Source organism: Hyperolius riggenbachi, chromosome 5, assembly GCF_040937935.1.
Source record: "Hyperolius riggenbachi isolate aHypRig1 chromosome 5, aHypRig1.pri, whole genome shotgun sequence".
Classification (NCBI taxonomy): domain Eukaryota; kingdom Metazoa; phylum Chordata; class Amphibia; order Anura; family Hyperoliidae; genus Hyperolius; species Hyperolius riggenbachi.
In genome coordinates this window covers 305,929,675-305,957,667 of record NC_090650.1, presented here as the reverse complement: position 1 = coordinate 305,957,667, position 27,993 = coordinate 305,929,675, and the positions used below count along the sequence as shown (strand labels likewise).

General features: G+C 43.8%; 1 protein-coding gene across 3 annotated transcripts in view; it reads left to right on the top strand.

Moving 5' to 3' along the window:
- The window catches only part of GNAL (G protein subunit alpha L), a 378,207-nt gene that overhangs the window by 159,211 nt on the left and 191,003 nt on the right, over positions 1 to 27,993 (top strand). Inside the window, exons 1-4 of one of the 3 annotated variants that reach the window (XM_068237147.1) lie at positions 5,369 to 5,421; positions 6,942 to 7,014; positions 8,433 to 8,487; positions 8,922 to 9,041. In XM_068237147.1, the coding sequence (XP_068093248.1) occupies positions 6,980 to 7,014; positions 8,433 to 8,487; positions 8,922 to 9,041 (210 nt within the window). In that variant the 5' untranslated portion in view covers positions 5,369 to 5,421; positions 6,942 to 6,979. Of the gene's footprint in view, positions 1 to 5,368; positions 5,422 to 5,558; positions 6,331 to 6,941; positions 7,015 to 8,432; positions 8,488 to 8,921; positions 9,042 to 27,993 lie in introns of those variants that run through there. The other 2 variants (XM_068237146.1, XM_068237145.1) reach the window with 2 other exon arrangements.

Genomic DNA, 27,993 nt, shown 5'->3' with positions numbered 1-27,993 from the left:
ACTGCACTATACTAATGTGGATCAAGTAAGAGCATAAACCATACAAGTCACAATCTGGCCTGCGAGACAAATATGGCCCACAAAGTTATCAAATGTGGCCTGAAAGTGGTTAGCTCACTTTGCATTATAATGTAGATAGAGAGATGCACATAAGTCGGCACTGCTGTACAGATCGTGTATTTAATCTTCACAAGTGGCATACATCAGAAGAGTTCAAAATTAGAACAACAAGTGAACATACCATATTCAGGAGGCTGTGAGCTGACGGTGGGTGCAGGGCACAGAGTAGCCTTTGCATTATGTTTGGCCCACTCTAGACCACCAGGGAAAGCTATATTGGAGGTGAAGCCCGCCCTTGATCACCAGGGAAGCCATATGGGGAAGGGGAAAGCACTAGACACCAGGGGACTGTATGGGGAAGGGAAGGAGGGGGGGGGGATCACTAGACACCAGGGAACTGTACAGGTGAGGGGGCAGGGCCACTAGAGATCAGGGAACTGTATAGGGAAGGGGGGGGGGGCACTAGACACCAGGGAACTGTAGAGTGGAGGGAGTGGGGCTACTTGACACCAGGAAACTGTTTAGGGAAGGGAGGGGACCACTAAACACCAGGGAACTTTATAGAGGAGGGAAGGAGGACCACTAGACACCAGGGAACTGTAAAGGAGAAGGGGCCACTGGATATCAGGGAATTTTATAAGGGATGGAGATGGCCACCAGACATTGAGGTTGGCCTGCGACTTTGTCCCAGTGTTCAATTTCCACCTTGTATTTGGGTGTGACACCCCTGGCATAGACAGTAAATACCATCAGTTCTATACACTTTTGCCTGAATGGAGAATCCATCCAGTGAGAGACCACAAATATAACCTATTCTGTTAATTTTAAAATTTATTTTAATAAAAACTCTCAAGTTTTATGGAAGGAAGTATATGATGGGTCATGTGGTGGCACCATATCAAGACTTAGAACAGTGCACGATATACCCTAAAGCCTCATTAATGCGCTAGAATAAAATTAGACTGAAACAAATGTTCTGCATCACCTTGACCTAAAACCTAGTGTGTGTACAGCTGCCCAACTGCAGCAGATCGCTAATTGACGAGCAACAAATGATAACATTATACACCTTTGTTTCTGTGCCACATGTAACCACTACCTCGTGTGCCACCCGTCACCCCCTCCTTCTGCAAAGAACAATACACAATGCTCGTTTATAGTGGAGCAGCTAGTCTGTAGAGTGCTCTTTCCCTGAAATGTTGCTCCAACAATCATCAGACAATATAGGGAACATTCATTGCGCATGTGGATGAGGTTTAGGCCAGTCCTGATCACTGTAACTAGGTTGTGCAGTTTAGTTTCTTGTTTAACATGGTATTTTTGTGTCTTTCCCCACCATATTGGTCTCATTTTAACAGGCTTTCCCCCTGATAAAGGACAGCTGTAATGAGGGATATGGAAGCTGCCATATTTATTTCCTTTTAAGCGATACCAATTGCCTGGCTGTCCTGCTGATCCTCTGCCTCTAATTCTTTTAGCCATAGACCCTGAACAACCATATGCAGATCAGGTGTTTCTGACATTATGGTCAGATCTGACAAGATTACCGGTAGCTGCATGCTTGTTTCAGGTCAGACACTGTGAGTCAGACACTACTGCAGCCAAATAGATCAGCAGGGCTGCCAGGTAACTGGTATTGTTTAACAGGAAATAAATATGGCAGCCTCCATATTCTTCTCACGCCATTTGTCTTTTAAACAAAACTTAAAGTGGACCTGAAGACATAATAGAAAATAATAGAATTTCACTTGCCTGGGGCTTCGGCCAGCCCCCCTGCAGCCGCCCTGTGCCCACGCAGATTCCAAGCGATCCTCTGTTCCCCCGCCGCGGCTCACTTTTGTTCACGCAACTTCTAAGTCGACATCCACTGCGCCTGCGTGGCCCTGGCCACACCAATCCTCATACACGCTCCAGGAGAAAATCTCTACTGCGTCTGCACAGTACCCTCCCGGCGACGGGAGCGCAAAAGAGGATTTGCTGCCAAGGCCGCACAGGCACACTGGACGGCCACTGCCGAAATCGAAAGTGAGCCGCAGCGAGGGAACGGAGGATTGTTTGGTACCTTTGCGGGCACAGGTTGGCTGCATGGAGCTGGCAGAAGCCCCAGATAAGTGAGGCTTTTTTTTATTTTTATTTTTTTTGTATAATATATCTTTAGGTCCGCTTTAAGTTCAGAACTCCATCACTTATTAAGAGTTAAATAAAAAATCCACCAAGTCTGGCTCCACTAGGGCAATCTTGTCTGCCACTGTCGTCCCACACATGTGGAAATAACTCAGCAGATCTCCTGACCACACAAAGAGAACATATTCCTCTGGTATCCTCAGTCAGGGCGGACACACACTAGGGTTAGTCGTGGTTGTTTTTCTCTACTCTACTTTAGTATGCACCCAGCTTAATAGTGCCATCCAATGATATGGGGTCTCAGAACACCTCAAGCTTTAAACCTGGGGCTTCCTCCAGCCCCCTTCAGCCTAATCGGTCACTTGCTGTCCCCTGCCACCTGGATCCTCCACTATGGGTCCCGTAAATTTTTCCAAATCGGGACTTACTGCGCATGTGCAACTCAGGCGCAGGCGCCTCATCGAGCTCCTGATGCGGGAGAGTTCTGCACAGGCGCAGAATGCTCCCGGCCCCCTGAGCAAGACATGGAGGAACGCGTGGCTGGACTGTGTCTGTGTTGACTGGCACCAACTGGAGAAATTACTGGGGTGCATAGCGGAGGATACAGGTGGCAGAGGAGGACGGCGAGGGACTGATCAGGATAAAGTGGGCTGGAGGAAGCCCCAGGTATGTATAAAACTTTTTTTGGGGCTCATCTCAGTTATCCTTTAAAAATTGCACTTGATAAAAATGTTATACACTCATGTATTTTGGCGATGCATTTTGGTGATTACCCCCCCTCCTCCTTTCAAACAGTACTGGTTACCATAGTAATTGGATTTATATATTTTAGAGCTCCATAACACTGAATGGTGCAGTGAGGTGCTGCAAATTCACACTGTAGGCTTGATCCAATTCATTTCATCTCCTAGGTGATGTTTTCACATCTTATCAATGACTTTTTTAAGCCACCAGCCAGCAAGAAAATACTCCGAATAATTTTGCCAGTACTTTTTTACCTACTTTTTGGTACTTTTTCAATAGAGTGCTGAAAAGTTATTTTAAACAGAAGATGAAAAATGATCTGGAAGAAACTTTAGAGAAAAAGGGAATTAGATCAGTCCCCATGTGCATTGCATGATGCCCATGATACAACGCGGGCATAACATGGCATGCATTGCGAAAAAGCTTTCAGTTAAAGGATACATGAGGTGGAAAAAAGTTCAACTCATCTGAGGCTTCTTCCAGTCGTCAGCTGTTGCTTCTGTAATGGCCGGTGACCCACCCGGGTTGGCCTGTTGTGCGGGAGCGCGCGGGTGTGTTTTTGGCAACTGCGCATGATTGCTCCCAGGCACGCGAGCGCACACCTGTGCGTGTGCAGAAGAGGCCGACCCAGTCAGGTTGCCGGCCATTATGGAACAGCTGATCACTGGAACACTACACAGCTGTGCTGAGGGACACAAATGCAGCTGAAGGCTGGAAGAAGCCCCAGGTGAGTTGAACTTTTTTTCCCCCTCCTCATGTGTCCTTTAAAACTCAAATAATGTGAACTGACCCATAGGGAAACATGGATATTACCTTTTCCTGTCTGAACGTCCGTTCAGTTAGGCCAACCGCAACGCGTACGATCGCACGCCATCTGCACTGCTGATCCCATTCATTATAGTGAAGGGGTCAGCGCTGCGATTTCTGAAAAATGCATGCAGCAATCTATGCTCTTCTATCGTTCTTGCATTTTGCACACAATACACGCTGCCGAAATGCGCACAGCAGCGCATATAGTGGAAACGAGGCCTAACTGTAGAACCAACAGCAACTGATACAGTGTGAAAGGACCCTAATATGACCTCATTGTGTGCTCAGAAGGTCTGGTGAGCTATTTCTGCACTGTTTCAGTACTGGAGTTCCCGAACGATGTTGATATTCCTGATTTATTGAGCAGTTGCTTTTGGACTGATTTAGTTTTTTAAAACACACCGCTTAATTCATATAAAACAAATATACACACATTCATTTATTTTAAATGGAAAGATGTTTCTAATGTGATGACGTATGCTACAACACTTTAGAGTATATATTTTCACAGTCCCTCAAAGTAGCACACAATCCAATGTCCCTACTATAATAGTACTATACTTTGACATACCTGCTTAGTTTCTTTATGGGGATATGGTGAGTCTGTTAAAGTGGATCCGATATAAAATTTGGGGCCATCCTACTCACATATATTAAATAGACAATTTTACAATACAATGTTGTTGTTGTTTTTCGATTCTCCTGTTACCTTCTAATGTAATTAGCCTTTCCACCTCCTCATCTCTCCACTGCCATGGCACTCCTGGTTCCTAAAATGCAGAAAAATTGCTTGCGTTTGCATTTTTAAAATAGTGGTAACCTGAATTCGATACAGGCACCCAATGACATAACAATAGGTTGTGATTGCCCCGGGGCCCTTGGGCCATAGGGGCCCCGAAGGGCCTGCCCTCAACCACAGTATTAGCTCTCGATCGGTCCTGCACTGGTGATTATCACTGTTCCCCATCCCCGTCTAGCATGTCTGACACTTTGGTTGTCCTTGGCAGCTTTTGGTACGCTGTATCAGTTGTTATGTACTGTATATAGAGTGCTGGGGGGGGGGGGGGGGTGGGTGCTGAATGTAAAACCTGTACTGGGCCCATAGCTCCTTAGCTACGCCACTGCAGGAAACCCCATTATCAGAACTTTTCACCAGTGGATGAGATTTAGCTAGGAAGTAATGTTCTACTTTCTATTTACAATGCTGCGGGTGCGCTGTACTCAAGGTTGTTGTTTTTGTTTTGTTGTTTAGCTTGGCTTCTCTTTAAAAGCAGGATGCCAGGAGGATCCCCACACAAACACAGGAGGACTATTCAAGGGAACATCAACTCTAGCACTGCAAAGCGAGAGTGCTACTCCCTTTATAGCCACAGTGCTGGGCTTATTTTGATTGCACAACTACCGTATAAACAGTATATACAAGCACACACTATAGAAGTGGCATTTGTATGAAAACGTGGAGATGCAGCAGTACCGCTAATGATCCACTAGATGTAGCACTCCTACGAGAGCCAATGCAGTTAGCGCAGCCCTGCAGTGAGAGCCGTATAGTATATGGGAGCAGCAAGGGTTACTGCAGAGGAGGAAGCAGCCAGTACGCCCCTCCAGTAGATCGGGAGGAAGACTAGGGAAGCCCAGCATGCACTATGTGCTGATGATAGGTTTTGCACGCATGCATATACAGTATGTGCATCCTTCTCCGAGGGGCTGGGATGTGTCTTTAGGAATGGAGCCGGGGGAAGGAGGTGGAGAAGCAGAGGAGGAGGGGGGGTGACTGCATGTGTACATATGCATGGTCAGGGGGAGTGGTTTTCCGCTGGGTTTATTTCCTAGTCTTGCAGAAAGAGGCAGTGCTGAGTTGGTGAGACAAAAATAGACAGAAATTTGCAGAGAAATATAAGGATTGTGTATGAGGGGAGGGAGAGCAGCATTAGGCTGGTTTCCAGGAGGAGCTCTTCTCTTTCTCTCTCTCCCCCTCTCTCTCTCTCCCTCTCTCTCTTTCTCTCTCTCTCCCTCTTTGTGTTATTTATAGACTCCCCTTTTTTTATACTGATTTCCTTCATAGCTATTTTCCTTTGCGCTGTTATGTTTCCCCGGCATTGCTGACACCTGGAAGAGAGAAGAAGCCAGGGAGGGGAGAAGGGGGGAAGAAAAAGAGAGAGAGAGAGAGAAAACCAAACTGATTGATCAGAGAGGCACCAGGACTATTTTTAGCGGCGGTCTTCCCGTCGCAGGAATATAAATTCCTCTTTCGCATAAGAGATCCGGGGGGAACGTTTGTTTTATTGGGACACATCGCACGGATCTTACAACTGCGACTTTTTATTATCACCGTTATTTTTTTTTTTCTTATTTGGACGGACATCCGCAGGAAAAAAAATCAGGGAGGAGAGAGACGCGAGGAATATAGAGACATCCTTTTCGATCTCTGCGAGAAAAAGGAGATTATTACCATGGGTTGTTTGGGCAACAGCAAAACGGAGGATCAGCGCATTGATGAGAAAGCGCAGCGAGAGGCCAACAAAAAGATAGAGAAGCAGCTGCAGAAGGAGAGGCTGGCTTATAAAGCAACACACCGGCTGCTGCTGCTGGGTAAGGTGGATGCAGGGGGACTGTCATACTGGCACATCTCCTCTATGGCTGCAGCCTGTCAGCTCAGGGGCCCTGCCATGCATGGCCAGGCCTGGCATTTATGTGGAGCCACTGCAAGGGGTTATTCCCCCCTCCCCAGACCAGCACTACTAGCAGGGGGGACACTGGGTGTGTGAGCATGTCATATGTGCAGCATACACATGTTCTGACTGAAGAGGATGTGCCTCTATACTAGCCCAATGTTATGCAATGACATTTCTTCTGTATATAGTCACTCAAGCACATAGAATGTGTGTATAGTGTGTATGTCTTTTCCCTGGAGTATATAGATAGATAAAACATTCATGACAGCAGTATGTATTAGATATTTATTGTCTGTTTTTAGGTATTGCTAAAGAAAGCGTCGCCTTCTATTGACAATAATGACACTCCACAATGCTTTATTTTAAATGTTGCTATAACCGTACACCTGTGGTCTGCTGTAACTCGGGGAGGGGGGCAGGGGGGATGCAGAGCTCAGGCCCTGCCAGTAGTGTCCAAAATGAAATGTATATTATTCTGTCAATGCAAGACAGTACCTCAGTCTGTATTTTCTGTACATATTTTGGCAGGTGCTGGTGAGTCAGGAAAAAGCACGATTGTGAAACAGATGAGGATCCTCCACGTCAATGGATTTAATTCAGAGTAAGGATGCTGCACTATACAAATACATTTTGCTGTTGGCTGTCTAAATCGTGCTTGCTTTATTTATTATTTTATTTTCTGTGGTGAAGGGATAGTCAAACAAGCCTAATATTGCCTATATTGCTCATGCATGTCTGTGCTTGGCTGCCTGGTAGGCTTCTCTACTGTATATTCTGCTGTTGCTACTGCAGCGTTTGACAGGCCCTTGTGTAGCAACAACATGGCGACTATACTTTTACATAGCAGCAAATATCTAAATTCTGTGTCTGTGTGTGCAAAAGGGAGGCAGGAACAATAACAGCTTGGGATGTGGCGCTTTTGCAAACATCCGTATTTTAATGTGTCCGATACCTTCATACTTTTGTAGTTCATTTCTTTTGCCTCCCCCCTCTGTGGAATAAGATGTGGCCTTGATGATTGTAGGCTGATCACAAGGCCTCCACAGGTTGGACAGTTTGTGAAGCTCAGCTTTTAATAGTTGTTTGCTGATGATATCTTCAGTCTGCCCTGGCAGTCACTCAAACTTAAAAGAATTACTACTGTTTGACTGCAGTGGTTGTTCCTAGCCCTTATATGTCTTCATTCAGGAACAGAGATAGCTGATAGAAGTTCATAATAATATGGTTTAGTTTAGGCTTCCACTCAAAGAACTACATGTCCCAGCAGTTCTTGCTAGTAACTGACTGATAGACTTGTAGAGATTTCTACATGCCTATCTGCGAAAGATAAAGGGGTGCAATTGTCCAGTGCTTTAGAATAATAAATATACTGTCAGGAAATAAATTGTTTCCTCAGTTTTTAAGTGCTGTGACCATTACAGTTAGGCATACACTGTACTCATTTTTGTAGACTAGACATTGAATTCCTTAAAAAATAAAATTAAACTGAACAAAGCGCTGTTATAAGTTAGGGAATGCTTGATTGATTTTGATTGATACATGCATCAAAGAGTGGTCTGGAATAACTGTCCTTTTATTGACCACTCATGGGGTGGGAGGGGGCCACTAATGTCACATAGCTTTGTAGCTCTTCAGCTGATACAAAGTTAGTGGGGGAGTGTTAAGCAGTGTTGGATCAAATTTGATCATGGACCATGTGTGTCTCCTGATCGATTTCCAAACGCTGTACAGTGTATGCCAAGCCTTAGAAATAATTATAAACTACAGTGTAGTGCATACTCTTATAAACTTGCTTAAAGATATGGACAAATTTAATGTTAAATAATAATATCCATTAAAATGATTACTTAAGAGATCACAATTGGTGATGGTAAGTGCCAATTAAAATGACATTTTCAGCATTATTTTAAAAACCTTATAAAAATGACAGCAGAAATATAAAATCACTATTTCGGAACTTACTACATTTGTTTGATGTGATGGAAATGAAACTGAAATGAATTTTACTTTCTTATACAGGGAAAAGAAACAGAAAATTCAGGACATTCGGAAAAATGTTAAAGACGCCATTGTGGTAAGTCTTTTTTTTTTTTTTTTTATATTTTTAAAATCTATATTTTGTATTCTGATGCTGTTAAGTGGGGTTATATTCAGATCAATATTAATAATAATAATAATTTTTTTTCAGTAACAATGCTCTTCTTATTCAATGTGGATTCTTGGGGGTAGGGCAGAGTGTAGAGGGCATCAAACTACTAGTTATATACAAGTTATACCCTACTACAAGTACTAGTTATATATGAGAGGGCTAGCTTGCCTTACTATACTTAGCAAGAATTCGGAAAGTTGACCTTAGGAAGTCAGTGTTAAGGTAACAAAGGCTACACCACAGCACACAACACAGGATGCACCTGTAACGGGAGTTTGAAAGTACAGCAGAACATGTATTTGACACGGTTAGTGTACTATGTCAGCGTTAACCCTTGTGTTCCCTTAACTCTCCCACAGACAATAGTATCTGCAATGAGCACTTTAATACCTCCAGTTCCACTGGGCAATCCTGAAAACCAATTCCGTGTTGACTACATCAAGAGTATAGCTCCACTATCAGACTTTGATTATACACAGGTAAGATAAGGGCTTCTTTTTTATGCTTCTGGCTGTGATATTTTTTGTTTTGTTTTGTTTTGTTATTACAGACTTTTGTGTGTTTTGGTTTTGGTATTTCTTATGTTTACTTTCACTTTTTGAAAGAGAAAAGCTGATTGCACAAATGGGATAAGAAAGTTATTGTTGGTTGTCAGCTTTGGACAAGGAAATGTAATGGAGACCTGATTGATTGCATTTTAGGACTAGAGGCAATGAGCAATAAGTGAATCTGGCTCTCATGATTCGTATCTACTGTACAGAGCTGAGATCTATGTGATCGTTGTGGAAGACATTGATTTGTTGGACCTGCAGCACTTTTTGTTGCTGTCATTTTCCTTTTCTGCTGAGGGTTGCCTAGTGATGGGTGCTAATTTGTTTTTAAGTACAGAGAAGAGAGTCCAGGCACTGTCCCTTTAAGGCTTTAATTCAGTCTGCCGCCATGTCCAGGATACAAGACAATTTCATACTTACAAGTTTTGCAAGATAATTCTGACCTGCAAAACCGGGTGGTGAAGGGTGGGTAGCGGAGACGGTGACCAGGGGATGTAGGGCGGCACAACAGCCATTTTGTGCTGGTGTGGCGCTTGCTGTCTCCTTCTCGCACAGGCTCCCCAGTCTCAACACCGGCGCGAAACCGCTGTTGTGCCGTCCTACATCCCCTGGTCGCCGTCTCCCCTACCCACCCTTCACCACCCGGTTTTGAAGCTCAGAATTATCTTGCAAAACTTGTATGTATGAAGTTGTCTTGTATCCTGGACATGGCGGCAGACTGAATTAAAGCCTTAAAGGGACAGTGCCTGGACTCTCTTCTCTGTACTTAGCAATTTGACATGTTTTTCTGCATTTGCCCCTGAGATGACCAAGCCGCTTTCATACAAGTGATTTTGGGTGGAGTTGTCTATAGTACATGTTTGCTATTTTTATGTGCGGGCTGGGCCCTTCATCTCCGCTTACTGGGTGCCGAGTAATTTCCTCTCAAGTGTACTACTAATTTGTTTTTATATTGTTTTGTTTTTTGGGGCCATTGCAATGTGAAATGCTGTACACGATGCAGTGCTTTGCTTTGTATATATTTTGTTGAAATATTTGCAGTCAGATGGATAGTGGAAAGATTCTTGGATTCTCAAAGTTACTTTTGCTGTCTAACTTCTTTGGCTGTGCGTTCTTGCTGTCCGCAAACGCCCTTCTTCACCGACTTCTAGAGCTGAGTGATCGAACACTGAATTATTTTGTCTGCCTTTGTCTTAGTGAGAACAGCCCATTAAGGAGCATTTAAAGGACACCTGACGTGAGAAGAATATGGAGGCTGCCATATTTATTTCCTTTTAAACAATACCAGTTGCCTGGCATCCTGCTGATGTATTTGGCTGATTCACACCAGAAACAAGCATGCAGCTAATCTTGTCAGATTTGACAATAACGTCAGAAGAAACACCTGATCTGCTGAATGCTTGTTCAGGGTCTATAGCTAAAAGTATTAGAGGCAGAAGATCAGCAGGACTGCCGGGCAACTGGTATCGCTAAAAATAATTAAAATATGGCAGCCTCCATATCCCTCCAGCTTCAGTTGTCCTTTAAGGACTTGAGGTCTGCAGGAGATAGTAGCTGATTGAGTGAAGAAGGAAAAGTTCTATAGAAGTGCAGTTTTTTTATGACTAGCATGTATCAAAACCTCTGCTATTGAGAGTGCAAAAATAGCAAAGTTTACACCTGTGAAACATGAGATTGTGATATTCACTGAGATTTGGGCACTTAGACGTCTTCAGCTTGTCAACTTTTTAAACTTTATTGTGCACCTTTAAAGGAGAACACTGTCTTGGATGCAATAAGAATGACATGTGGTTTATACCTCTTTCAATGCTTTGCTTGTCCTTAACAAGATGTTCATCTTCCTGGTCAGTAAGACAGCTTCTATTCAGTAAGGAGTCCTTGGGCTAGACTCCCTAACACTGCTACTGTCTACTGAGCATGTCCTAGTGGCTGCAGCCTGCAGCTCAAGCACTTTGAGTCTGCCAGGAGAAAAGCGCAGTATAAATGTTATTTGTCTTGGCTTGTCTTGACCTATAAGGTGTAAGCTATGCACTTAGTCAGGGATGGGGACGTCGTGACTTTAGCTGCAAAACCAATGTAAGTCCTTCATGAAAATGTGATCTAAGTAAGCAAATCTATTTTGGGTTTCCTGGCCTGATAATAAGTACGTTTCTGGAAGGTAGCTTTCTTTTTCCTTAAGAAATGTAACTTTTTAATCTTGCCAACTCCCATGTAGGTGCAGTGAGTAGGACAACAGAAATTTCCCTCTGTTTGCTTATCCTTCTTAACAGGACAGGGGGTGTAAATACCATATATTTCGGCGTATAAGTCGACCCCCCAACTTTTCCAGTTAAAATATAGAGCTTGGGATATACTCGCCGTATGAGACTTACCCCTCTTCTAACGCACACCAAATAAAAATTAAAAAATCATCATATACTGGTGCTATGTATGAACAGATATTGGCGCTGTACTGTATGTGGTACCCAGTATATAACAGTATATAGGCGATTGACTGGTTGGATTTGTCAACTCTCCCTCTCCCTAAGTGGATTGGTCAGCTCTCCTTGTCTCCCTGTTTATCAGAGCGGTATAGAAGAATAGATCGTGCCGTGCCCATAAAACACACCTTTTTTTTTTTTTTACCCTTCTGACCCACCCTTGTATCCTATTTACCACCTTCTCTGCCTCAGATCTCGCACATGTGAGCCTGCACCACTTCACTACAGTCCTCAGCAGCGAGATCTGAGAGGCGGTAACAGGATAGGGCGTATCACCCGGCATCAATGACACCCGGCGTATAAGACGGCCCCTGATTTTTTTTCAGAAGATTTTCAAGGGTTAAAAAGTAGTCTTATATGCAGGAATATATAGTAAATTACTTTTGAAGGTCCATTGCTCTAGGATAGGCATTATTCTTAATAGCAATAGCATTTGCCAAGGTAGAATAGTATTGGGGAGGTCATTGAATTTACAACATCCTGGATTCCCCCTTTAACCACTTGCCGACCACGCACTCATAACACGCGTCGGCAAAGTGGTAGCTGCAGGACCAGCGACGCACATCTGCGTCGCCGGCTGCAGGCTAATTAATCAGGAAACAGCCGCTCGCGTGAGCGGCTGCTTCCTGTCAATTCACGGCGGGGGGCTCCGTGAATAGCCTGCGGGCTGCCGATCGCAGCTCGCAGGCTAAATGTAAACACAAGCGGAAATAATCTGCTTCGTTAACATTTTTACAACGCTGCTAACAGTAGCAGCGTTGTACTAGATCAGCGATCCCCGGCCAATCAGCGGCCGGGGATCGCTGTCACATGACAGGCAGGAGCCTGTTAGAGGCTGCACAGGACAGATCCGTTCCTCCGGGGCAGGGAGGGAGGAGAGGGAGAGGGAGAGGGGGAATCCTGCGGTGGAGGGGCCTTTGAGGTGCCCCCCCCCCCGCTAGCCACACGCAGGCAGGAGCGATCAGACCCCCCCCCCCCCCCAGCACATCATCCCCCTAGTGGGTAAAAAAGGGGGGCGATCTGGTCGCTCTGCCTGGTATTTGATCTGTGCTGGGGGCTGTAGAGCCCACCCTGCACAGATCTTAGAAATCAGTGCTGGTCCTTAAGGGGGGGGGGGGGGGGTAAAGGCTGAGTCCTGAAGTGGTTAAAAGCAACCCAAGGTGTGAGACCTATGGAAGCTGCTAGATTTATTTCCTTTTAAAATAAAATCAGTTGCTTGGCAGTCATACTGATCTTCTTGGTCAGTAGGGTCTAATGCCTAATACACACAATGAGATTTTCTGCCAAATTTCTTGCAGATCGATTATCTCCAGCTTGTCCAATCTGATTTCTGATAGATTATTCCGATCAATTTTCCGTTCACTTCCATTGAAAATCGATCGGACATGCTGGAAATAATCGATCTGGCAAGAAATCTGCCAGAAAATCTCGTGTGTTTTAGGCATAAATCACACACCTGAAACAAGCATGCAGCTAATCTTGTCAGATTTTTCATAGACATCTCATTTACATGCTGGTTCAGGGTCTATGGCTAAAAGTATTAAAGGCTGAGGATCAGCAGGACAGCCAGGCAATGTGCATTATTTAAAAGGAAATAGACATGTCAACTAGGCCTGAACGATTTTAGGAAGAAATTGAATTGAGCGATTTCTGTCCAAAATTACGATTTCGATTCACGATTTCCTTCAAATCAAGCTTTGTCTGTTCCCCCTCTGTCCCCCTCTCTTTCTGCCCCCTTTGCCTCTTCATTCCTCCTCTGGGTCTCTCTCTTGCCTCCTTTGTGTCTCTGTGCCCCCTCTGTGTCTCTCTTTGTGTCCCCTCTGTGTCTCTCTTTGTGCCCCCTCTGTGTCTCCTGTGTCTCTCTCTGGGCCCACGCTGTCTCTCTCTGTGCCTCCTCTGTCCTCCAAGTTGCATCAGTTCTGGACAAAGCTTCAAGCACGAGTCCAGCGATGCCCGTCTATCCACTTCGCCTCCTGCAGGCTCTAATGCACGGCATACTTCCTGTATATCATGTGACATACAGGAACCCGAAGTTTTGCCAAGCACAAGAGGCGGCAGAGGGTGATAGAGGATGGAAGGTATGTCCAACGCTGCGGGCACTGGGACTTTGGGAAAGTTTGAAGGCGCTTCTTCAAACTTCCTTATGTGGAAATGACGTGATCGCGATATTCACCGCTTTGACGATTCTGAAATTGTGATCACGATTTCGATTTAAATTCGGTTTATCTTTCAGGTCTAATGTCATCCTCCATATCCCTCTCACCTCGGGTACCCTATAACCCCTATGGGACATGTACATATGTGCCATCAGTGATACAGGTCCCTTGTGAGTTTTCTTTTTTTTTTCCTACATCACAGAATTCTTGTAAACAAGCACTACTGGCGCCTCATTAAAGTTAACCCGAGGTAAAAGTGATATGGAGGCTGCCATATTTATTACCTTTTAAGCAATGCCAGTTGCCTGGCAGTCCTGCTGATTCTCTGTCTCTCTAATACATTTAGCCATAGACCCTGAACAAGCATGCAGCAGATCAGGTGTTTCTGATAATATTGTCAGAACTGACAAGATTAGCTGCATGCTTGTTTGTTGTGTGTGATGCAGACACTACTGCAGCCAAATAGATCAGCGGGGCTGCCAGGAAACTGGTATTGTTTAAAAAGGAAACAAATATGGCAGCTTCCATATCACTCTCACCCCGGGTTCACTTTGACAGCCAATGTTCATAAACTGCCTAAAGTCAAGTTTTTCATAGATTGGAATAACTTCTTTTAAAAGCTGTATTGTAACAACGGTTATCATTTGAGTATGCAAATACTTGGTCATGTACAAGAACAGTTGTGTGACGTTTTCCATCGTTCTCTGTAGAGTGAGTTTTTTGTGATTGGTTGTCTGATATGTAATGGTCATTCGTTCATACTTGTAGCCAGGGCAGTGGAGTCGGTACAAAAATCTTCTGACTCCAACTCTGACTCCGACTCCTCAGCTTATGAAACCATCGACTCCTACCATGACTATCGACCCCAGGTACCCAAAATGGCTCCGACTCCTCCACTCCGACTGCTTAGTCTAATACTTACCAGGGCTGTGGATTTTGTACAAAAATCATCCGACTCCGACTCCTCAGTTGGCTCCTCGACTCCAACTCCGACTCCACAGGCCTGCTTGTAGCACCGCCCAGTTGATAGTGCCCCTCAATTTCGTTGGCCAGTTCCTGGATTTGAAAGCTTGTCCCTGGCATGCCAGGCCTTGGGAATATCCTTGGTTCTTAGCACTGACCAGACAGTGCTTACTATGAATCTTATTCCTGAATGTTTGTCATCTGTTACTGTACTCACATTGTGTGACAAGTGGCAGATGAGTGTTAGCACATTAAATCTGTTTTAAAAATTACTTTAAAAAATGAGATTCTGATCAACGGTGAAATGTACTTGCTAAATATATTTTACGTTTTTTACAGACCCATTTCAGGCTCTCATTTTTTAAATGCATATAGTATGGAATGTATCATCATTTGCTATGCATAATTTTTTCTGCATTGCACAAACAAACATTTTTTTTTCATTATTATTCTTATAATAGCAGACCTAAGCCCATTTAAAAATGGCTCTAGGCTACCCCCCTCCCAACCCGCCAGTGACCACTGCCAATGGACGCATGTCAGCGCGTATGCGCACACTTGCCCCCTGGCCCCGTCCTCCTCCTACACATGCGCAGAAGCACAAAAGTGTGGACACAGGGACAGGAGAGTACGCAGGGACACAGGGGGTTTATAATATAGGATTTCCTTGCAGAAGGGTATGCAGACTGTCTTCTTGTGCTAAGACTGATTACAATTTTAACTGACAGAATAGCAGTTTGTCAGTCATACAAACTTCTCGCCCATCCCCTCATTATCCACATGGCTGCCATTGTGACACAGAGGGTTGGGATTGGGCACTGGCTTCTCCTGTAACTTTGCCTCTCTGCTGAGATTGGTGGTTCCAGTAGAGCTATCTCTTGCTGAGCCAGCATACATCTTAAGTTATAAGAAATCCTGTGTTCCCTTTATCACTGCCAACAGGCATGAGGGGGTTGCAAGAGTTCTCTGTACAGCACTCATTCCCATACACAGAGACAACCACCTGACTCTGTCCACCTCCTCCCTCTGCTGCTTAGATATTACCTCTTTGTGGCCAGCACTGTAGCTAGAGATCAGTAGAGACTTATCTTTCTGCCCTTCCTGCTCAGTGTATGAGAAAACATTTATTCCTTCTAGCACCCTCCCCAGTCTTCTAAAAGGGTTAAACTAAGGAGCAGTGATAGTTTCTTATAACCGACATAATGGGGTAATGACAGATACACATGGCTTATAAACACACTGGAGAGGACATAGAAAGAAGCACTAAGAGTTAATCTTTCAGCAGCAGAAGGAGGGCAGGGTCAGGTTGTCTACTCTGTGCTCAGAAGTGAGTGCTGTCCAGCTGTGGAGAACTTCTGCAATCTGCTCAAACTCAGGGATTCAGCAAAAAAGAAACAAACACGTAGGGTGGCACTAAATGCACTGAAAGGCAGCCCCAAGGGGGTAGCAGGGGTCGTAGGCCGTGCCTCCGGAACAAACCAGGTTCAATTGTAGCAAAGAGAGCAAACAGAGATCCGGGCACCAGCCAGCACATATGATGCATAAACTCCTTTATTCCTTCCCCAAGATTCCTGACAGAAAATTGCAAGGCCTAACAGCCGTTTCACAGATAAATCTGCTTCTTCAGAAGAAGCTCTGAAGAAGCATATTTATCTGTGAAACGGCTGTTAGGCCTTGCAATTTTCTGTCAGGAATCTTGGGGAAGGAATAAAGGAGTTTATGCATCATATGTGCTGGCTGGTGCCCGGATCTCTGTTTGCTCTCTTTGCTCAAACTCATTGATGCTGGTATGGACACAGAGGACACCGAATGTTATGCAAGTCCATCTCTCACCGCACACCTACCAGGTCACCAGGCAGATAGACACAGCCATGTAAGGGATGCCGCTCTGTTTTCTGGATGACAGAAAGTGGATTTCTCTGAAATAGCCGCATCAAATATGAAATTGTGTGTGAATAATGGCGGAATCCCATATTTCATTGAAAAATCCGGGAGGGTGCCCTAAGTGCAGGCGTGTCACCCCCAGAATGTACTGTATAAGCTCTTACACTATGACTTTACTGCTACCAAGCAAACTGCTTGAATAATGCACTTTTAAAGTATCCTCACTATTATACTGTTAAACGGACTCTCCAAACTAGTTCGTGTATCTCTAAAGTAATGACCACATCTGCAACAATTGCGCACTGGTGTACGCCGCTTGTAGCTAGTTCTCATCAACATTAGCAGAAACAAGCTTGCAGGGCTGAGGAGTCTAAGAAAGTTTGGGTACCTGGAGTCGAAGTCGGGGGTTTTATAAACTGAGGAGTCGGAGTCGGATGATTTTTGTACCGACTCCACAGCCCTTCATTTTTGAATAGCAAAACTTGCAATGCAAGTAAATTGTATTATTAATCAAAGGCATGTTTACATAAAATGAACACGGCTAGAGGTAGACTATGTTGAATGGACATCAGGGCCTGGTCACACTGTTAGTGTGGCCACATGCATTGCTATGCCTTGTAATGCTGAACCACTCATCCATACAGGTGTATTGCTAAGGAGAACTCTGTCACTGCTTTCTGATGCGCGTACAGAAGTGTGATATCATTGACATTTGTATCTGTGTAATATTAGATCTCACACCAGATACTGGGCCCAACCTGTTCTACTGTACAACATAACACACTGTGTGCGGCCTGTTGTACTGCACCACACCACACTCTGTCTGCAACTTGTTCCACTGCACCACACCACACACTGTATAAAACATGCTCGGCTGTACTCTACCACACACTGTGTGGCTAATTCTACAGCACCACACATGGGGCTTGATTCACAAATGCGTAATAACGTGTTAACTGCTGTGATAGCACTTATTACATGATAACTGCTGTGATAGCACAGCAGTTATCACGCTTTAGTGAATCAAGCCCATTGTGCGCATCCTGTTCTGCTGTACCATACCACTCACTTTCCATGGCCTGTTCCGCTGCAGCACACCACACACTGTGTACAGCCTCTTCCACTGCACCACACACTGTTAGCGGTCGGTTCCACTGCACCACACGATCCACACCGCACACAGTGTGCAACCTGTTCTGCTGTAGCATGCCACACTGTGTGCAGCTTGTTCCACTGCACCACACAGTGTGCACGGCCTGTCCTGCTGCACCACCCCATACACTGTGCACGGCCTGTCCTGCTGCACCACCCCATACACTGTGCACGGCCTGTCCTGCTGCACCACCCCATACACTGTGCATGGCCTGTCCTGCTGCACCACACCACACACTGTGCACGGCCTGTCCTGCTGCACCACACCACACACTGTGCACGGCCTGTCCTGCTGCACCACCCCATACACTGTGCACGGCCTGTCCTACTGCACCACACCACACACTGTGCACGGCCTGTCCTACTGCACCACACCACACACTGTGCACGGCCTGTCCTGCTGCACCACACCATACACTGTGCACGGCCTGTCCTGCTGCACCACCCCATACACTGCACGGCCTGTCCTGCTGCACCACAACTTACACTGTGCACAGCCTGTCCTGCTGCACCACCCCATACACTGTGCACGGCCTGTCCTGCTGCACCACCCCATACACTGTGCACGGCCTGTCCTGCTGCACCACCCCATACACTGTGCACGGCCTGTCCTGCTGCACCACACCACACACTGTGCACGGCCTGTCCTGCTGCACCACCCCATACACTGTGCACGGCCTGTTCTGCTGCACCACACCACACACTGTGCACGGCCTGTCCTGCTTCACCACAACTTACACTGTGCACGGCCTGTCCTGCTGCACCACACCACACACTGTGCACGGCCTGTTCTGCTGCACCACACCACACACTGTGCATGGCCTGTTCTGCTGCACCACACCATACACTGCACGGCCTGTCCTGCTGCACCACAACTTACACTGTGCACGGCCTGTCCTGCTGCACCACCCCATACACTGCACGGCCTGTCCTGCTGCACCACAACTTACACTGTGCACGGCCTGTCCTGCTGCACCACCCCATACACTGTGCACGGCCTGTCCTGCTGCACCACCCCATACACTGTGCACGGCCTTTCCTGCTGCACCACCCCATACACTGTGCACGGCCTGTCCTGCTGCACCACCCCATACACTGTGCACGGCCTGTCCTGCTGCACCACCCCATACACTGTGCACGGCCTGTCCTGCTGCACCACCCCATACACTGTGCACGGCCTATCCTGCTGCACCGCCCCATACACTGTGCACGGCCTGTCCTGCTGCACCACCCCATACACTGTGCACGGCCTGTCCTGCTGCACCACCCCATACACTGTGCACGGCCTGTCCTGCTGCACCACCCCATACACTGTGCATGGCTTGTCCTACTGCACCACAGAACACAATGGCCTTGATTCATTAGATGGTAAAATTGACTGGAGTAAACCAGCAACATAACGTGCACTGCACACATAGCGCAACTCACAGTATTTATCTGCGCTTTGCATTTTTAACGCAGTTTAGTGAATTTGCCTCTGTGTAAAAAAATGGTTTTCTGATCATATATTAAGTAAAATATTTAATTAGTAGTAGTAGTAGTGTCTCTGAAAATAATAATTGAATGTTGGAAATCTAAGTCGATGAAAGTCGGGGTGCACGTTAGAAGTGCTTCTTTTCATTTTGCTTCTACCACTTGCTGATCAGTTTCACACAGTGACACGGTGTTCTTACAAGCTTCAGGGCTTCAGCTATGGCTTTATTTTCTGCTGCCTGGGTATATTCAGATCACATCTGTGGAAAGTTAGGCTTAAATATCAGTAGTAAAACATTTTGTTTACTTGCAAGTCCTGCATTGTTAAATATTCAAAGAGATCATGAAAGAAGAGGTGGATTACTATTTTGCATTGTTTTTTTTTACCAGCTGTCATTGTTATACTCCATTGCTTTTTTTTTTTTTTTTTTTCTTCACGTGACCAGTTTGACTTTGCTTCTGAATTTCATATCTGTTGTATATGTATCTTCCTTCCTGCATTCAAGGCTTTGAGCAGATGGTTTACATATATGTTTATTGAACGATCACTTCTATAGTTCGGTTATACAGATTTTCTGATCAAATATTCAATTTTTGTTGTAAAAACTGTTTCAAGCAGTGGTGCCTGTGTATTCCTGAATGTTTCACACTCACAGGTCACTTTTACCGGTTTAAAAAAATTCTGAAAATTCATTTGAGCCATCCATTCATGCACCCATTCATTGTAGATCATAGATGTCATACATGACTGCAGAGCAAATTTGCCCCACAAGTAGTTTTCCCATTTTGCATTATGTTTTGCCCACTCTAGACCACCAGGGAAGCTATATTGATGACAAAGGCCTAGATCATCAGAGAAGCCATATGGGGGGGGGGGGGGGGGGGGGGAAGGGAGAAAGCCCTAGGTGCCAGGAACCTGTATAGGGGAGGGAATGGGGCCACTAGACACCAGGGAACTGTATAGGGGAAGGAGGAGGGCCACTAGACACCAGGAAACTGTATAGGGGAGGGAGGAGGGCCACTAGACACCAGGGAACTGTATAGGGGAGGGAGGAGGGCCACTAGACACCAGGGAACTGTATAGAGAAGGCAGGAGGCACTAGACACCAGGGAACTGTATAGGGGAGGGAAGGGACCACTAGACACTAGGGAACTTTATTTAAGGGAGGGAGGGGGCTACTAGGCTGCGACTTTGTCCCAGTGTTCAATTTCGGCCCACTTTGTAGTAGAGTTTGACACTCCTGCTATTGAAGTAGGACTTGTGTATTTTGTGAAACCTGACTTTCCATGCTGTAACCTTCCTGAATGTGAATGTAACAGACACAGTTAGCAAGGTGCAAGTGATTCTCTGCTAAGACAAAAGCAACTGAAATATTTATTGAATCTCTGTCCCCTAAACACTGTTGCTGTAGTGACACTCTGCTTTGTACTTGAATCATTAGTAAGAGATGTGTTTGTGTGTATCACCTTTTGAGATGGCAGTCAAACACAGGTAAAGGGGGTGCTTATATGTGATTACATGTTACTAGTTATGAGTGCCACAGGTTACCCGTTTGGAATAAGTAGAACAAGACGGATTTTTTTTGGGGGGGGGGGGGGGACTCCTCCCCCACCTAATGGAGTTTCATCTGAGCACTGTGGTTGCCATCCTCAGACATGACATGAGACTTTTTTTGGCTGCCGGGTAAAGCCATTGCATGTCAAATGTGGCACGTGGTGTTAATCAAATGCTACTATTCGTCTGCATGTAATGCTCTTGTGGCCAGCAGCTGGGAGGCTGAACTGCCCGACAAGCAAGTAGCTCAGCCATCCATGGAAAAGAGACCTGAGATTAATAACCAATGAAGCTTCGTTGTTTGGTAGTAACAATATGAAGACACCCACACACACTATATATGTGTGTGTGTGTGTGTGTGTGTGTGTGTGTGTGTGTCTGTCTGTGTGTGTGTCTGTGTCTGTGTCTGTGTATATGTAAATAATGGTGAACTGATGGGAAGCAGATCTCATTAAAGCCCTCGGTATAATAACTGCATCCATGCTTAATTTTTTTTTTTTTTTTTTTTTTTTTGTGAGTAGACTTTTGTGTGGTGTGTTTCTGTACATTGTGAGCTGTGGTTGCTGTTTTATGGCATTTCCATACATATGTTTGTGGGCTCGGTACAAGTTGACATTCTGTCTTTGGATTTCCTGTATTATTTACACCATGTCTGAATTTTAAGTGTCTCACGGTGTAAGTAGTTGCTTTTCCCTTTATCTTTTAAAATTATTATCAACTGACTAGTACACTTTTTTTCCCCCAGATTTTGCTTATTCATTTATGCACTGTGTGTGGTGATGCAGGTTGATAAAATATCCCCTCTTGAAAATTTCAGAATTGATCTGAGCAGACTCTGTTAGATCTCATAGTTTCCTTGACCTATCCCCAAAATCTTTTCGCAGCTAATGTTTAACCAGGGTTCGTTTAACACCACATACCTCTTCCTGCAGAATTCTTTCTTCATTCCATTAATAATTATTGGCTTACTTCTGCAAGGTCCCGCATTCTCAGACATGATAGACAAACATGGGCACAGAGGCAGAGATCAGATAGAGACATTTTTGTTGTTTTATACCTGTGCACCATACTATATACATAATATAATGCCGATATTAAGCTAATTGTCATTTTAACAGCAGATATAGGCCTCAATTAACTAAGCTTATGTCCTGTCTTTAATAACGTTTCTATAGTTATCACCATGGTGATGAGGCATGTAGTATTCAGGAAACCTTTTACCTCAGGCAAACCTAAAGTTAACTCTTCTGTCTTTAAGTTAACTCTTCAATCCTTAAAATAACTCCAGAATTGTTAAAGTTAAAGACAGGCTGTTAATTAACTGTGTGTGAAAATAACTGCAGAGGAGGTAACTTAAGGAATGAAGAGATAAGATAACTCTCTCACTGTGTCGTCGCAAGTTTTCTCTTGCCTTATTATCTCCAGCATGATCTTAGTGAATTGAGGCCAAATAATAGAATATTCTTCAATACTACATTTTTGTTTTCCTACTTACAGTGTTATGTAGATGTGATAGATCTCCAGGCTTCAGTAACCTCGATTTCTGTATATGTGGAGTTCGATTTACTTCTAGTATATGAAATTCCCTCCAAGTAAATCTTATCCCACTTTTCTTGTGCTAAAGGCTTTTGGGCTTCCTCAATACAGACAAAAGAAAAATATTATTTTTCTAATCTCACTACTTTGTGTTTGTTAGTCTTTCCCTGCGGATCCCAGATGAAAAACTAACTATAACAAGTAACTTGTCTATATATCTTATCTAAACTTTAGATAGTTTAGACAGCAAATCTAGCTGCAAACAGCTTCAACAGTAGATGATTATTTCTTCCTGTGATACAATGAGAGCGGCTATGTTCTGTTTGTCACATTACCCACAGGCAAGCTGATCTGCATCTCCAGCCCTCAGCCTGTGATAACTTCACTTCCCTCTCCTCCTTCCCTTTGCCTCTGAAATCTCTCGCTAGTAACCTACTCCTGTCCAGACTGAGCTCCCATAAGCCCTTGCTACATCTGTCTCAAAGTGCCAAGGCACTGGAGCTGTGGGCAAGGCTTGTTTAGTTTTATAGGGAATTAGAGTATTAAAACAAAAAAAAAGTATTTGGCTTGAGGAATGCCCTATAAACTATATGAAAGGAACACAATAATGCAATGAGTAAAAGTTTATCTCGGATCCACTTTATTTGTACATCATTCTTAACCTGATGGAATCTCTTCCCCTTCCTTCCCTTTACGTTTTGAATATTCACCACTAGGCCTGTAGTGTTAGACAAGAAATAGTGTTTGAAAAAATAAAAATGAATACCCTATGATGTGAGCACTGTTATCATGACGCTGTACAAAATCTTGTAAATATCGGGTACTGCAAGAGGTGTCCCTGGAACACGTGACCCCCTTTCTAATCAACATTACCGCTCCTAACTGTTGTATACCACTTTTGTGCCATCTACTGCACCACATAATGTGTGTGACCAGTAATACCACACCACTCACTGACCCTGATTCACTTAACAGCTGTAACATTGATGTTAACGTCAGCAATGCAATGTGTAATGCATGCATAGCACTGACATTTAATGCTTAAAAAGTTAGGAAATAGTTATTGGAAGGCATAAAAAAAAATAATAATAATAAATAACCTATATGTGCGCTCCTCAAAATCACACTTTGTAAATTGTTATACCATATACTGGATCGCACCTGAAAAAAGTGTGTGTGTCACTCTATAGGCAGTATAAAAGGTAAACAGGGCGCTCTACAGTAAGCGGTTCAGATTGTCCTCAAACATTACATACACCAATCATGTAAAAAGGATAAACATGAATAGAAGAGGCTCTATAGTAATGTCCCTGATGTTAAAATCAGATATAAGTCCACAGGGTTCTTCCTCCAAACTTATTAATGCATAGGTGACCTCCAGCGGTTCCAGAGTATTATAGAAACAATATACGCTCACCAGATTCCACAGCTGCCCTTCTCAGGATCAGCCAAACACGTATTTGGACAAGCCAATATCCTCTCGAGGCGCCAGCTTTTTCCTCCTCAGTGAGCCATGTAAACATAAGAGACAAAAAAGCTCCAATAGTGTGATACTGTATGGTTTAAATCCACTTGATTGCACCAGTGCTCCCAGTCACTAACATATGCACCCTGTGCTCCACCACCGGATAATCAATAAAGCCTCTCACCACATGGCCGGGCTGACCCAGCACAGACCAGCATTGATCGCCTTGCCGCTTGCATCTAGCTTATATTTTCATTGACAGCTTTCCTAGGACTCAAACAGGGCCATATATAGTGTAAAATCTTCTTTTATTAAAATAGCTAAAACGTAGTGCACTTACAATATTGTAGAATCAATTGCGCATATAAAAATCCTCGTGAGCTCTTTCAGCGTCCCTCGCTCCTCAGGCCACGCCCAACTAGTTTCGTCCTATGACTCATCAGGGGCTCGGGCCAGTGGGAGCGAGAGGACGCTAAATACTTCCTCCCAAATCACATGATCACCGACGGAGCTCGGCATGGTTCACTCATCACCACTTCCCTAGCCTCAATTGGCTGAGACTGTTTCCGCTCCGCCCCTCAAACGAGTACGGGTTCACTATTGGCTGGAATTCATCTCCAACTAAACTACATTTCCCATACTGCTCTTCTACCTCCCCTCTCGTGATTGGGTGGTTTGATCTAGATGTTCTCCGTGTCAGCTTCCGCGTACCACACGGAGACCTCAACACATTAAGCAACTTCCGCCCATCTCGGAACTATACTGCCCATCTTTCCTTTTTACTGTTATTTAATTGAAATAAAATTTATTTAAAATGGCCCAGATATACATTCTTACAAAACGTTACCTATGACTCTAGCTTCCGCAAGTTAATTTGAAAGGGGGTTTCTTTCCTTCCTCACCACCCACAGTGGTTATTTCATACATGATTCATGAACCTTGCTGAGCCCCCATATATTAGTAACAATAAAATTAAATTAAAATTAAAAATAACAGACACTCCCTCCCCACCCAATAACAGTGTATGATCCTCCTGCCCATTGATACTTCATCTACCAGGTTTATTACCATAATTATTACCATAATATGCAGATGTCTGCTACCCCATTATGATGTTTTCCCAACCCCCAGCAAATCCATGACACATCTGGAATAAGGAGAAATTTCGTATGTTCTGAGTGCTTGTGAACGTTTACTTTGAGGCACTCCCATATACTAAAAACATATTCCTACGTTAATTGGTTCCCCAAAATTGGCCTTCAACGCTGAATGGGACCACAGATAATAATATGATTGGTATTGGATGGTGAGCTCGTTTGGGGGACAATGACATAAGTGTATACACATATATTTGGGGGAGTAGTTAAAAGCAGTGGGCCTTGAGGAACTCATAAACAAGTTGGTATTTGGATGACATTAGGTGTATAAATATATAACAGGCTGTAGAGTATTGTACCGTGTAAGCCATCAGTAAAAGCAAGAAGTTTTGAATAAGGATGATACCATTTATTGGCTAACTTAGAAGAAAAGCCGTAAGCTTTCGGCTATCAAGTCTTCATCAGGAATACAGGAATCAGTCTGAGGAAGGCTTCATAGCCGAAAGCTTACTGCTTTTCTTCCAAGTTAGCCAATAAATGGTGTCATCCTGGTTCAAAGCTTCTTGCTTTAGCTGGTAAGCTTGTTGGAAAGCTTTTTGGTTTTTTTTTAGTGCAAAGGTAAAAACCATAGTGCTAATTCTACCACTGTGGCAATGCAAAGCATTTCACCATGCTGAATAACACCAGTTAAAAAAAATAAGAACGTTTGAAGTGTTTTTATGGGTGTTTTTTTGTTTTTTTAATTTTTTGAATCTCGCTTCTGTTATGTAATAGCTGTGCGCAAATAAAGGTTTTTTTTTTTCTCCTTTTATGGGGCATAAGGCACTCAGTATTTTTGTCTGCTGCTGGTTCTTTCCTCCAGGAAAGTCCATGCAAGGGATTTACAGTATTTCATGCCTCTGCTGAACATTACCCATAAGTTACCGTAGATGCAGATAAGTGTAGAAATTAAACAGCAGCAAAATGAAGAAGAGTCCCAATATCACTAAAAGCCAGTATTTTGCATCCGTATAAAAATATTTAAAGAGAATCTGTACTCTGAAATTCTTACAATAAAAAGCATACCATTCTATTCATTATGTGCTCCTGGTCCCCTCTGTGCTGTTTCTGCCATTCTCTGCTGCAAACCTGGCTTGTAATTGCCAGTTTTAGGCAGTGTTTACAAACAAACTAACCAGCTTCTAATAGGCTCAGCTAAGCAGAGTGTGTTAGTCACACAGAGCCTGCAGGGGGTGTGTACAGCTTCTAGCTAATCACAAGCAGCCCTGCACATTCCAGTCTGACTGCCTCAGCCTGACTGTGCCGACTATAGAGAGAAGATTAGATCATATAACAGAGATAACACAGCTACTGTGCAATTAGGAAAAGCTGCAGTAAGCCAGACCACATTAGAAAAGGCATAGGAACTTATAGCATAGAAGAAATAAAGATAAACAATTTGTTACAGAGTCTCTTTAACAGCCAAAAAAAGTCAGTTGACAGAAGTAATATTCTGGGCGACCTCCTACAATTTGCTAGACCTGCTTTAACGTTTTATTCTTGTTGTTTTTTACCACGTTATGTTGTTTCTGACAAAAAAGGTAAAGAAAACTCTGGCTACAGCTGTTGATTTTAAGAGAAAAAAATATTTGACAGTTTGTTTAAACACAAGGGTGATAAGCTGAAGTCTGTGTAATCAAATGTGGAGTTTGCTTTATACAAAAGAGGAGAATATGCAAGAGAGAGATCTTCAGAAGGATCAGCTGGGGATAATTAATGCCTGGTACACACCATGCAATTTCCCATCAGATAGACGGGTCGAATCGACTATATCCGACAGGTCCGATCATTTTTCTGAATGATTTTCCAATCAAATCTATACAAAATCGATCAGAAAAAGGGAAATCGGATCAGACCCGTCAAATAATCCAATTGGCTCATCTATCTGACAGGAAATTGTATGGTGTATATTAGGCATTAAGCTGGTTACACACGGCACAATTTTCCAACGGACCGACCAAATAATTTCCGATCGGATTTCGATCGATTTTGCAATTGATTATGGGTAGTTATCAAGGCAAAATTGATTGCATTATCGATCAGGAACAATTTGGACATCTACACACGATGCAACTTCTTATCAGATCACTGGTCAATCTCATGGAAAATTGTACCATGTGTATGAGGCTTTAAGGTGGCCACTAATGATCCAATCTATTTCATCCAATCTTACCATTTCTATGTAATATAAGGTAACTGCCTGAAGTATCCATTCAGTATATTCACTCAGTTTACCCTTATACTACATAGATTTGGTAAGATTGGATGAAAAAGATTGGATCATTAGTGGCCACCATTACTCACACAGGGGAGCAGTAGATTATCACTGGGATTGCTCAACACATCCAGTAAACTGTAGAGGTGACTGGTTTTTTTTTTTTTTTGTTTTGTTTTTTTTTTTAATTATTATTATCTCCTACATCTTATTGGACATTTGAAGTGACTTGAGTGAAAGCCATCTGCACTTCACTATACATTCCCTTATTATATTGTGTATGTGTGTGTGTGTGTGTGTGTGTGTGTATAGAATAACACGTGTCTATAGGTTATAAATATAACATTCTTTTGTTAATAGAAATAATAACATGCAATTCTATGATTTGCAAAGCTTAACAGATAGCACAGGATGTACCGTGTTCACAATTTGAAGCTCCACATTCATATTTTAGATGAAGTGGGAGATACTTCAGTTTCTTCCCAGCACCACTTTGCCCCATTTTGCAGTCTTGTGTCGACCACGGGCTGATTGACATTTGTTGGCTTTAACAGGAATTGACTGGTTTCATTTTTAATCCTGATTCATTGATCTATTTTCTGCCCTTTGTGCAGTAGCGTTAGCAGATTAAGGGCACATTGCGCTAGTAGCTGTGGAAAAGTGACCATGATATGTTACATAATCGCCCAGCTTCATTTGCATTGTTAGCTTTGCACAGGAGAATGGCTGGGAAAGGGCTCTTCAATCCATCTGCTGCATGAGGCTGGGCTGCCTGTTTTTAGGCACAGAGAAAAGCTTTGGGAGTTTCCTGACTGTGTTTGTGGATCTGTGTGTACAGCGTGATAGGTCAATGAACCAAAATGAT